This window comes from Eufriesea mexicana, unplaced genomic scaffold (genome assembly GCF_001483705.2).
Source record: "Eufriesea mexicana isolate 0111107269 unplaced genomic scaffold, ASM148370v2 scaffold657, whole genome shotgun sequence".
NCBI classification, from domain to species: domain Eukaryota; kingdom Metazoa; phylum Arthropoda; class Insecta; order Hymenoptera; family Apidae; genus Eufriesea; species Eufriesea mexicana.
The window spans coordinates 1128169-1140672 of record NW_016908821.1 but is presented as its reverse complement, the minus strand read 5'-3'; the positions used below and the strand labels follow the sequence as shown (position 1 = coordinate 1140672).

Genomic DNA, 12504 nt, shown 5'->3' with positions numbered 1-12504 from the left:
TTACGAATACTGATTGACTCACACACAGGATTGCTTCCCTAAGTATTAATAACCATCCTCGATCGAATTTACATGTATAATTTTCCAAAAAATGCGAGAGTGAGAAATTATTCGGTGTAAAAAAGAATTTCCAGAATATTAATTTGTTCAAAAAGTATAATAGAACGTAACATCCCCCAGATGTATAATTACCATAAAAGATAGAAGAAGTACTAGCAAAAAATTTTTTAATAAATTCTATCGAGGTCTATTATTAAGGTTAATCAAGAAATAATTTTTTTTAAACACGTTCACTTGTTTAGAAGCACATAAACTATCTTAAAATCTGCAGATTTTTATGGTATCCTTCATAACCTTAAAAATGATCTTCGCTAATTTCTCGAGTCGTATCGTACGCGGATCGTAAACCACTTTTCTTCAAGGTCAATCTGCAACACCTTAAGATTCGCTTATTACTTAAAAATCCGCCTTTCGTTCGCGTTAATGCGCAAGCGAGAAGTGGTTTCGCTCGAAAAATCTTTTCGTCTGGCGAGCATAGCGGAGCTCTGAGGTCGATCAGCATTATCTAGTGAGATAAACGTCAGGCCAGTAAATAGAAAGAGTAGAGGCGGTTAGCTACCCGTCGAGAGAGAAGCGTGCAATTATGCGAATGCTTATTAAAACGCTGCCGCTTTATCGCCGCTAATTTCACGTGAAACAGGCAGAAAATTGAGTTTCTTCCTCTGGCCGAGGCAGGAGGTGGTTGAATAGGGGGAAGAGCAGCGGGGAATGCCGGGTCCGAAAAATAAACGAGTCGCTCAAGATGGAGGACGCGGCAGTAGGTGGCGCAACGTGACTAAAAAGAGAAACGCTGAGCTGGTCGTGGTTTAATAACCTCTACTATCCTCTCTTTCCCGGGATAATCTACCCTGCACGTGTTTACGAAAAGCTTCTGCAACATTTTTGCGAAATTCAAAGCCCGAGTGGAATCGTATTTGGTTACGAGAGTGATTAGGTTAATACGCGACAGTCTTTGGGAAGAAAGAATTGATATGCAGCGAATTGAAGTTTCAGTGACTGAATTGGTGCACAAATTGTAGAGGTTAGGAATACGTTGTGTGAGAAGATCAGAATTTTATGAATAAAAATAATTTTTTAAGTTAGAAATGTGTAAAAAGAATTGATGTGTAGTGAATTAAAGCTTCAGTGACTGAATTGGTGCACAAATTGTAGAGGTTAAGTATACGTTGTGTAAGAAAATCAGAATATTGTGAATACAAAAAATTTTTAGGTTAGAAATGTGAAAAAAGAGATATAAGTATTGGGTATTTATGAAAATTAATAGTTTAAGATATTGTCAAATTTTCGAGAATTTAAAAGCTTGACAATTTTCTTGAATTAAAGAATTAAAATACTTTTGTTTAGCTTCTTTCATTAAATTAGAAATATAATGTGTCGCTTTTATGTTCAGAATGCCTACCCTTATAACGATGAAAAATTAAAGTACCTCTTTCTTAATCTTTTTTTAATTTTTTACTTTTTGTATTTTTTTGTTGCATGATATATTGCGTCGCGTCACTGTCGTAATAACTTTCAATCTATCGAAAGTGAAATCCAACGGGATCTTTCGCCGTGGACAACTTCTGGAAGCTGGTTTACCCGGTTGACTTCTTTTTCTTTTATCCCCATTACTTTCTTCCGTCCCGTATTTTCTTACCTTTTTACATCTTTTTATTACATATTTGAATATTCAAATATCTCTGACACCCTCCTCCATCGCTACATTTTCCCTTCTTTATTTACATACGTGTTCGTGATTCCTAACCTATCTTTTCTTTTCTATCCTCATACTCCGAAGAATATCATATTTACAAAAATATGATTCACCAAAAAAAAAAAGGATGAAGAATAACAAATTGCATAGAATATAAATAATAAATTATAGAGAATCATAAAAATTCTATACTCTGTTGAATTTACCTCTTTATTAACATCAGTGCAGTCATCTGAAATTTAACAATGATCTTGACCAAGTCGATGTTAATCATTACCATTAGATGCATTACAAGTATAAATAATACTATTACGACGATAATGGCAGACATTATAGTAATTTTCAACAGTCAATGTTGATATAGGTTAGGTTATGCACTCTTCGATTTGTCGCATAGAGCAGGCAACCGGAAGCGAAGCGAAAACTCGTGCTGTTTAATACGATTAATTGTCCTCGATGACCAGTAATCAGCTTCGATTAGAGCCGCTTTTTAATGAAATGAAATTACCAGCAATTAAATCCTATAGGGAATCAGTCCTTGCAATTGATCGATGCGACGTCGCGAATTTCTATCGGTTCATCAGTCACGTCGTTTCTCTCTGATGCAACTGGCTGTCAAAGTTCTCCTCTTGTCTTGGATTCGCTTCTGCGACGATCGAGTCATCGGGGATCAAACGGATGACGAAATTGTTCCTCCAGTAACGGCGCCATCTACGCCCGTGCAGTCTGATAATTTACACGGTAGCTTAACGAGGTTATTAAGTTGTATCGACAAATTATTAACCAGATAGATTTATAGAACAGGGCCGGTAAATAAGATAAGAACCAGATTTAAGTATGATTTAGTCAAAGAGGCAAAACTTGACACGATAAATCAGCATTGAATTGGCATAATATTTTTGTCTGATTGTAATGCGGTATTAAGTGATAGCTGGCTTTACTAATGAATGAGTGGCAATAATGTGGTCATGGTGACTAAGTGGTTTGGTAAGGAAAGAATCGTACAGCTGGAAGAGTGACTCGTTTGATGTGATTTGATACCAAAGTGAAATTAATTTTGTACAACTATGTCTGTAAATATCTATTCTTCTCATAATTTATGCCTTTATATTGTATTTATATTGCATGACATGTCAAAGTGAGGTTCGTGTGATTTGATGAAAAATAGAATTGTGCATCTGTGATTCAATTATTAGAGCGAAATTCTGTTCAAGTATACGTATAAATATCTATATCTTTCATTATTTTCGTGATTGTGATTCAGCAAGAAGGTATATTGGGTGCAATGTGAAATCTAAGGAATGGGAATTACTGTTTAACACACCTGGCCAAAGTTAATATCCAACCCCAGTACGCAATGAGAGTTAGGGAACAAGTAGGAAGCATGGCAACGATCATCCAAGGCATTTCTTGTAGGCCATGTTTTAGTAACATTCTCAGAGCCAGAATGCAAATGTAACAGGAGAATAAGGCTAGTGGTGTGGTGACTACCAAGTACAATATATCCAGAAGCATCTGGAACCATATTTGTTATTTCCTTTTTCAAATTGTATCTGGTAACAAGCTGCATTCCAATTTCTTTGAAAAGAAAATGGAGTACAATATTTGTAATTAAAAAAAGAATAATTATATTTATATATTACTGTACTATTTATAAAAAAAAATATGTTATTGTAATACTAGTTACATTAAGATTACATATGTAATTTCTAATTGTGTGAAAATTATGAAAATTAAATTAAATTAAATTATTAATTATTTATTATTATTATTATTGTTGTTATTGTTATTATTATTAACACGTTGAATGCCATGGGGGTCACCCAACTTGACGGTGGCGCCACGGAGGCCACCAGTGATCGACGTGCGATCGATTGATAGAAATATATATATAATTTAAACAAATATCAATATTTAGAAATTTTTATTATTACCATCGTTAATTCAATGGTGACCCCCGTCGCAATTAATATGCCAAACATAGTTATACATTATAACTTATCTATTGCAGATAATATTTCGACATTGTATGTATCGCATAATAGAAAATTCATCATGGCGTCACGGGCAATCCCTGTAAAACTGGCGTGGCATTCAACGTGTTAATTATTATTATTATTAAATTGTTATTTTATATTATCACTATTATAACTATTAATCACTAATCATTAATACTATTATATGAAAATAGAATTTGGTGCTAAGTGAATAAATAAATAGAAAACTGTATATAATTTGAAGGTTATGTGGTAATGTAAGGAGTGAAGTGATAGTGGACGATCCAGATCTTACTTGTCGAGTCACTATCACGGTATTGAACCATATTGCGACACTACGGAAGATGTTGTGACGCGGTACCCTTTTAGTAGTGTATTTGTAGCCACAAAGCTCACATCTCGTGTGACCCGATTCTGTCAGCCATCTTTCGAGACACTGCGCGTGAACTAACCCCACTGTCCCGCGACACCTATCACATTTATTTGATTAGTGAATAGATTAGACGGAGAATCAAAGATGAAATAAAATTCTTGGATCCGTGTAACTGACATATGTTAAGACATCCACGTGTCAATATTTCTGCTTGATTTACTAATATATCTCATAGAACAAATACCACTCTCGTCATGCTAAGAGAGAAGAAAGAAATATGAACGCAAGGCATATTATAGGTTAGGTAAAAATTCTTCGATAGATAAAAGTGAAAGAATTAACAAGTGAACTGTGAAAAATGCTAGAACAAAAATTAAATTAATTAAAATAATCTATTAAATAATTAAAAGATTAAAAAGCTGAAAATATTTCAAATTTTCGTAACGGATATTTCGAGTAAGAAAAAAAAATCGTGGATTTGATTTTCAATAGTAAAGAAAGATACGAAGAGGATGAAAATTGATTTCTACATTTTTTAAAGTATTCCGAAAATAAAATAATTAATCGTTGGAAAGGAGTGAGGCTTAACAAATTGAGTCTGACAGCTCAATCCAGATGCAACCCAGATACAGATTATTCCGACTACCATAACGTAATGGACTAATCTGATCAGTGAAACGGTAAATCGCAATGGATATTGATAAGCTCACTTGCAAGCCGCGATCAAAGGGCCGAGATATGCGTAGGATGATAAAGTCGACGTTTGACTGTCGACTCTTCGAATAGGCTGACTCTGTCTTCCACGACCGACTCGATTTTCGTCGAAAGCTGGAGAACTGCCCATATGGCATATCCTACAGATGTCGCCGGACAGACGAGACTCTGGAAAAAATAATTAAATAAATACTTAAAATCCAAAAATAACGTAAAACATACCTACATTTGCTAACTAAAATTCGAATTAATTTCCAAAAAATAAATTTAAAAATCAAAATCCCTTTTCATCACATTCTACATATTTCCAAAATACGTTCTATTAAATATTTTTACAGGAAAATTCTTCCCTAATTTCTAAGAAATTCTATAAATTTATTAGTCCACACTTATTTTCTCTATTATGTATATACTATTATTCCAAAAAATTCTTAGCTCACAAATAATGGTAAATTATTTAGAATTAAATTACAAAATCAATTCCAGAAGGTTCCTATAATTTTGACGATATAAAATCGTTTAGAAGCCAATTTGGATAAATTTTGTTGGTATTTTTAAAATCCTACCATCGTCGTTCCCTTTTCGATCGGCCGAGTTCTTCTTTTTGCCCCCCTCGTCCCTCACTTTAAACTCGATCGTCGCAGCTTTCTGGTCGGACGTCACAGCCGGGATGCGTAATCGTTTACCATTAAGATTTTCCAACAGGTCGTACTTATCCGTAGGCAGATCTGAAACGAGACGAGGGCCCCGAAGCGCCACGGGTTAAGAACGGCCGTCCGTGAAATCGGCGCTGGCGATCGGGATCGCTCTCTAACCTGTATCGTTCGCGGCGTCGTCATCGGGCTGATCGTTTGACATCAAAAAGGCGGCAGCGTCATTGTGCTGGGCCGTGGAGCCGTGAATTTTTCGCCGCTGGTTGTCTGTCGCGATCGCGAGGCCCCGCTGCTTTATTTCGAACAGTGTATCAAGCCTGATTCGTGCTGGTTCGTATCTCGATTGGTACCTACCGCGACGACGGGCCGAGTGAATCCATCTTTTCAGCGTGGCGAACTTCAGCGCGCGGGACCCTCGACAATTGAAGGCAGCCGGGCGAAAGCGAGAGTCGAGGGTAAAGCCCCGTTCACATTCGAGCGAAAGGAGCTGACGGTATGTAAATTCGAAGTGGAGATTTATATGGGCATCAATGTAATTTATTTGGTCGTAATTTGATATGGTGGAAGTTTGTAGTAGCATTGCAACCGTGTATAACATTTCGCTAAAATTTAAGCGATGACTAAAGACCCGTTCACACGTGTAAGAAATAAACTGTTACTATGCGAGTTTAAATTGTATTTAAATTAAACGCAGAGAATGATATACGATTTCGTGGTTGTTATTTGTGTTATGAAAAATTATTCGCCTGCGAAATAAAGCCGTATTTATACTTGGAGATAAAGTATAATATGCGAGGTTAGGTTAGGTTAGGTATTTGTGAAGTCGTATTTTAGAAGCGTTCAATAGTATCGTTAGCATTTGTAACAGTTCGTTGCAGCTCGGTTAGCGAATAAAGCCCTATTCACACTTACGAACCTCGCACAACTTTGAGGTTAGAATACTATTGAATTCCGACATTAGACAATCTTACTACGATATTGATCCTATCTACGATACTTACATTTTAAACGCTGTGTAACGCTGCATCCTTGATACGTTTCCTGATAGCTACCATTAGTATTGTATGCACATTTCGATTCGTTGCAGATTAGATCCCATTGTTGCTGCATAAAGCCCTATACACGCTGTAAAAAGAAATCTCACAAAACGACTCTGATCCATCCAGTTTCTTGCAACCTGGTCAGGCAGGGTTTAACAAGTAACATTGACGCGATAACAGACGATACTGTCATCGCGTAAAGCCGCGTACACACCGACGCAAAAACTTCGTATCGTCATCACGCCTAATTGGTTCGACGTAACACGTCCGTATATAAATCTGCGATGTTACGATCGAATCTCGCACCGCGTTGCGCGCAACAAACGTTCCGCTTAACTATGCTTGGCCGAGACCTTATCACCTAAAGCCGCGTTTACGCTGGCGATAAATTCCCGCGACGTAACGTCAATTTACGAACGCATAGCGTCTCTTTACACGAGAATTTACAGCTTTATCTCGAAATAACCCTTTATCACGCGAAATACCAACGAAATTGTGTCGATCCGACTAGATAAAAGCGTTCTCGTATAAAGCCCCGTTCACGCGGATAATATCGGGTCTAGGCTAACCCCCTGAGGAAACTGCCAACCAATTTTATGTACAAGGTGGCAATTTTCTGTCGTAGTATCGACGTCACGTGTATCGATTCAACGATATGCAAGGATAATTGTCGTGTAAAAGCACACACGCACTTGCGCAAAGAAGCTATACGAACGTAAATCCCGTTTCGAAACTCGGACGCGGCTTCTGATGGAAAGAACTAGCAACCTTGTCACGTAGGGCTGTAATGGTGTGCAGTGTGCATGTTACGACTAGCAGCGGTTGCAATCCGCCCTATCGTGTACAGGTCGCAATAAAGTCTTGTAATCCAAGCTCATCAGCCCGCTCGATCGCGTTTACAAGAAAACGTTGTCGCGTGACGCCAATGCTACTGCTGGTGATCAGTAACGGACAAAGTTAATTAAGATAAAGTGGAGATAAAGTTATCACGGTCAGCAATTCATAACCGTCTCGTGATCGATGTTCGTTTTGTGCAGGATTTATTGATGGTTCTTTAAGGGTCTGACGTTCTTGCTCCTTTCGTAAACTTATAATTTCTCGTACATATTACCCACTACCCATCAGGATGTTTAATATTCCACAAATTGCAATTAATCTGGTTCCAAAAATTTACGGGATAAGTACAAATTTCCATCGCCTTATATCTTTCCCACATTTCATCTTTCTTCGAAACCATGGAATCTTTCAGAAATAAGAAATTCACCGTTTTTCAAATTTGGATTCTCCGAATTTTTTTGACAGCTAAAGAGATAGCGTATGAGACACGTCATTAGGATGTAGCGATAAAAATAACGGAAATAAGAAAGGAATCGGTGATAAAACGGAAATATAGGGAAATGGTGATAAAATGGTACCCGGGAAAATGGAATTATGCGAAAAATTCCAAGATGTCGGCAAATAGAGACATCTCAGAATTGCATAGGATGTTTTAAGAAGTCAGGGAACAAGATTCGCGCGAATTGTGTGAACTCGAGGAGGCGTAGTACCCTCTCGAGGAGTTAGAGGCTAATTGGGCTCGCTGCTGGACAAATGTCCAACAGGAAGTGACGGCGCGTGGCCACGATAAATCATCATGGCTACGGCGATTACCGCAAGTTCCCGAAATCTCATGCGTGTATCTGATGAACGAATCATTTCACGAGCTTCGAGCGAGCCAGCTTCTTGCTCTTCCGCAGTCTAACGTCGATGTATTTCGGAATGGGTTTCCGGTGGATTAAGTTCGCGCGATTATTATTAGATCGGTTGAGCAGCGGTTTCCGGAAGGCAGATTTTCAAGTTTCCACCGATTAGTTGGATGTAATTCTCGGAATTGCGAAGATTTTCATGTGGGAAACGTTATTGATTTTCTTCGAAGGATTTTCGATCGATAGAATTGGTACTGTCATGGCGGTGCATCATGACGGTCGTATGTAGCTCCATTTTAAGGTTAGAATAAAGTAAAAATCGAATTTTTCTGATTAATCTGATACAATATCTTTATTGAATTTTCCAGCATTTTTATTTATTTTATTTCTTCCAAGAAAATATGCGCGATTCAAATAGATCGATAGAATTGGTACTGTCATGGCGGTGCATCATGGCGGTTGTCTGCAGCTTCATTTTGAGGTTAGAATAAAGTAAAGATGAAATTTTTCTGATTAATCAGATGCAATATCTTTATTGAATTTCCTAGCATTTTTATTTATTTTATTTCTTCCAGAAAAATATGCGCAATTCAAATAGGGATTAATTCTAGAAAATATGTATATATCGAGAGTGGTTAATTTTATTATTTATTGCGTGATATTTATTAAAAAGATTAATTATTTTCGGATACGTCAATAAAGAGCTTTGTCAATTATGACAATTACTATTCTATAGAAGAAATAAAATGAAAATCTTAACAAAATTTTCTCACGTAACTCGGATTGCATGACACGATGGAGCTATGAGAGATTTAATCCAGAAGGTAGGTGCTTAGCCAACGTTTATTTTTCGCTTGTTTCCCCCATTCCATCCATCTTGCCCCCCTGTCCCTCTTGCAGTCGGTTGTCCAGCGGGGAACGTCAAGTGCCATTTTCACAGTGCTGCTATTTCTGCCAGGTGGCGGGCCGACTGGTCGGCCGCCATTTTCCACTGGACGTTTTTGGTTCAAGATTAATTAAATCCGTCTGGAAATAGTTGCGACCGTTGGCCATCAAACCGTTGGACGAGGGATTCTTGGGTGGACAACGATTCGGTGGTGCAACACGCGATGTTAATTTACCCGTGTTCTCCTTTTTGCTTGAACCAGCTCGATCTCGACTTTAGATCGCTGTTAGAACTCTACTGAATCGGATCCATGGATCCGGTTAATTTCTTCTTCCTTTTTAACCTTATTTCACCCATTTTCTGATATTTTCCTCTTTCCTTTTATAATATTTTTAATATGACGAGTATCTTCTCAGTGTGTTTTATAAATTTCTACATCCTTATAGTGGATCTACATCCTTTGATTATTTTTTTACTAAAATGCAGCATCTTTTATCATTTTTAAAACAGACTGTTCGTAACTTAGTTCCTTTTCCTACAATATAAATGGTGGAATGATACAATTGGAGTTGAAATTTTATGAAAAATTTTCTGTTTCTAGTGTTTCTAGTTACCTTTGTTAATTAGCCTATAATTTGTAAAATATCAGACATTTTAAATTGTACCAAATTTTCCATAGGAAAAAAAGATAATGGAGGTATTCGTCGTTTGTGAAATCTTGTTATCGATTACTCTATGCTGGAAGGAGATTGCAGGTAACAGTATGGAAATGATACTATTAGTATGTGGGAATAGCATGGTTCTAACAGAAGCCTAAGCTGTCAAGTGTCACGGAATGAAAGTGACTAGGCTCCTAGACGAGGATGGACCAAGGCTGGGTCACGTTCAAGCTGAATGGACCTGGAGGCCCATTCATAATCGATATACTTATCTACGTGATTCCATTCGGCCAACAGTGCCAACACGAGCCCATTGAGTACCGATCCTCCAGTGTGAATGACCTTTTACATAGCGAAACAGCTGAACTCTGCACAAATCAACCACCCCGATGTGTTCTATGAGCCATCTTCTTCCCCTCTCTTCTGTAACCAGAACAGAAAATCATTTTCCCAATATTTTGCCTACTCTTCTCCCTTCAAAAATTCCTCCATTAAAACATTTCACCTGATTTAACCACCGTTCTGCCTAGTGACATGTCTCTATAGCACAGGTTAGGCTACTTAATAGTAGATTACTCTATTCTATTTTACATATCGCATACTCAACAATTAGTTATTAATTCCAGACTACTCTGCGAGAGATTAAATAATTAATAATTTTTACTGTCTTCCATATTCAGGATATAAATTAAAACTAGGTGACCTAACCTAAACTGTTGCAGACACGTACAACTCAAAGGTATGAATTTAGTAACAATTCTACAGTTTATGAGCGAAGTTGTGGAACGCAAGAAGCCCAAGAAATTTGATTATACTATAGAAATGCGAAGTATGGTATTATCAGTCGTAACCAACCGAGGAAAAAAGTCCCTAGGCTTAAAATTCCCCACCGGCGCAATATTACGCAGAGATAGACTAATAAGTAAAGCAAAATGGACGCCATGGGGTTCAGAAAAATCGAGAGACCAACTTCTCTGACGATCGAAATGAATCTGCATCCTAATCAGGCTCGTAGAGCTCGACAGCCATGCCCGGCCCCTCGTCGCAGAGTCATTTGGAACCGAAAGAACGGCCGGAAAGGGCCGTGCAGACGTCGATGGCTATTCAACGAGCGAAACTATCAAGAAGCTAGTCGAGTTATTGGTGCATTACGATCGCGAACGACACAGGGCGCTATACTTAGCCGCGCGGAATTTGCATAAACGTCCCAGCCCCGTTGCTAAAATCGACCAGAGTTTGACGTACACCGAGATTCCGCTGAAATTCCAACGGGATGCCATAACCCAAAACGAAAGCCGAGCGGGAATTCGTTTTAGTCGAAAACAGACCGAGGCAAGTACTCGTTATCGACGTTCCTTCGTTACGCGTGTATGGGTACCGTGCGCAGAGATTGAAGCGGAGTGTTGTTGGTAACGTGCAACGGGTGTTACCCTCTAAAGATAGCCCAGGCCCTCGCTTTGCGGGCCGTTTTCCCTTTCTCGTTTTCTCCTTCTTTCGAGATCGCAATTTATAGAAGCACTCCGCACCTGTCACCTTCCCTGCGCCGAGCAGATTTCTGTGGCAGGACCAGGAATAGCCGGCACGCGTGAGGGAAAAGGAAAATGGTGGACAAGCACGGGTGGTTGAGGAAATGACGGATGCTTTCAACCCTCGGGTCTTGCGACTACGTGTGTTACGTGTGGTCCAGGTCTTATGGTGAACTGAACGGGTCTGGATTGGTGAGGATTGATCGGCAGATGGTATGGTGTTTAGGGCACTGGTAAGTCACTGGGTGTGTCAGTGTATTGGGATAGAAGGTTGGTACTATGTTGGTACTACGTGGATTTCACTATTCTATAGTACGTTCAATGAGAATTGACAGGAAAGTAAAATTTCAGGAGCTAGAAGATTGCCTCGAGCTGCATGCATAGTGTGCATCACTGGGTGTTCGAAATTTTCTCTTTGTCGTTGCTACGATTTCAAAGAAATAACTGCAGATGATGTTTTAATGCTAGGTCTCCGATCGAGAAAAATCGGGACAACTATCCCGGCTTATAATGGCTTTTAAATTGCCTCGAGTTTCTTAATACCTACACGGCCTTTAAAGTCGAACGACTAATTAAACCATACTGACACTATCAGACACGTTCTTAAACCGATGAAAGAAACAAAACATTGTCCCATATCGGCAGGAAAAAGCTCTACGTGACTACCTAACCTGTGCCGTCCTCCATCTTGGAATCGACTCGTCACGCCTCTGTCTAAAAAGCGCCATCTACTCCGCCATTCCGTGCGCGGTCTATTCGTATTTAACAAAGAATCGGGCAAAAACCCAACGTACGGAACTGAAGAAAAGTTACCGGATACTAAAAACTCGAATTCTCGATTTTAAAAATCCCTAAAATCGAACTGCGAAGAAAATCGTGATTAAAATTTTAGTACACGCGATAGCATCGTGTTTCATCGCCACGGGATCGAGCGAGGAGAGAAAAACATGATGAAAATGGAACGGAAGAGCAATAGCTATTAATTGCCTGTTGTTATTTTCTAAATACAAGCTTTAATTGGACGTCGTCGGAACGATTGGCGTCCTGGAAAGGAAGGGACAAACTGAAGAAGGGAAGTGATGCAAAAAGGGAGGGAAAAAGGACACGAGGAACAGAAACATCGCGAGAACGTTGAGCGGGGATCTTTTGCGGAAAACGATGATTGGTTCGCAATTAGAATGGATGCAGCTAGTTGCGGCAGCGATCTTCCTTTTATCT

At 38.8% G+C, this 12504-nt stretch overlaps 1 protein-coding gene across 1 annotated transcript; it reads right to left on the bottom strand.

Annotated features, from left to right (window-relative positions):
* Nucleotides 1-2337: 2337 nt before the first annotated feature.
* Nucleotides 2338-5695, bottom strand: LOC108546339 (E3 ubiquitin-protein ligase MARCH2). The gene is made up of 6 exons (XM_017898357.1): nt 5653-5695; nt 5404-5565; nt 4834-5005; nt 4046-4220; nt 3078-3268; nt 2338-2479 (listed from the first exon to the last, which is right to left on the bottom strand). Exons 1-6 carry the CDS (start codon nt 5693-5695, stop codon nt 2338-2340), a joined length of 885 nt encoding a protein of 294 aa, XP_017753846.1.
* Nucleotides 5696-12504: the final 6809 nt, after the last annotated feature.

Bases quoted from the DNA above. Each gene is read 5' to 3' on its own strand.
- LOC108546339 (XM_017898357.1), bottom strand. From the start codon at position 5,695: ATGTCAAACGATCAGCCCGATGACGACGCCGCGAACGATACAG. The intron at 5,566-5,652 runs GTTAGAGAGCGA...GTCTCGTTTCAG, and splicing joins CGACGCCGCGAACGATACAG to ATCTGCCTACGGATAAGTAC. The intron at 4,221-4,833 runs GTGAGCTTATCA...TAAATGTGATAG, and splicing joins CCTTTGATCGCGGCTTGCAA to GTGTCGCGGGACAGTGGGGT.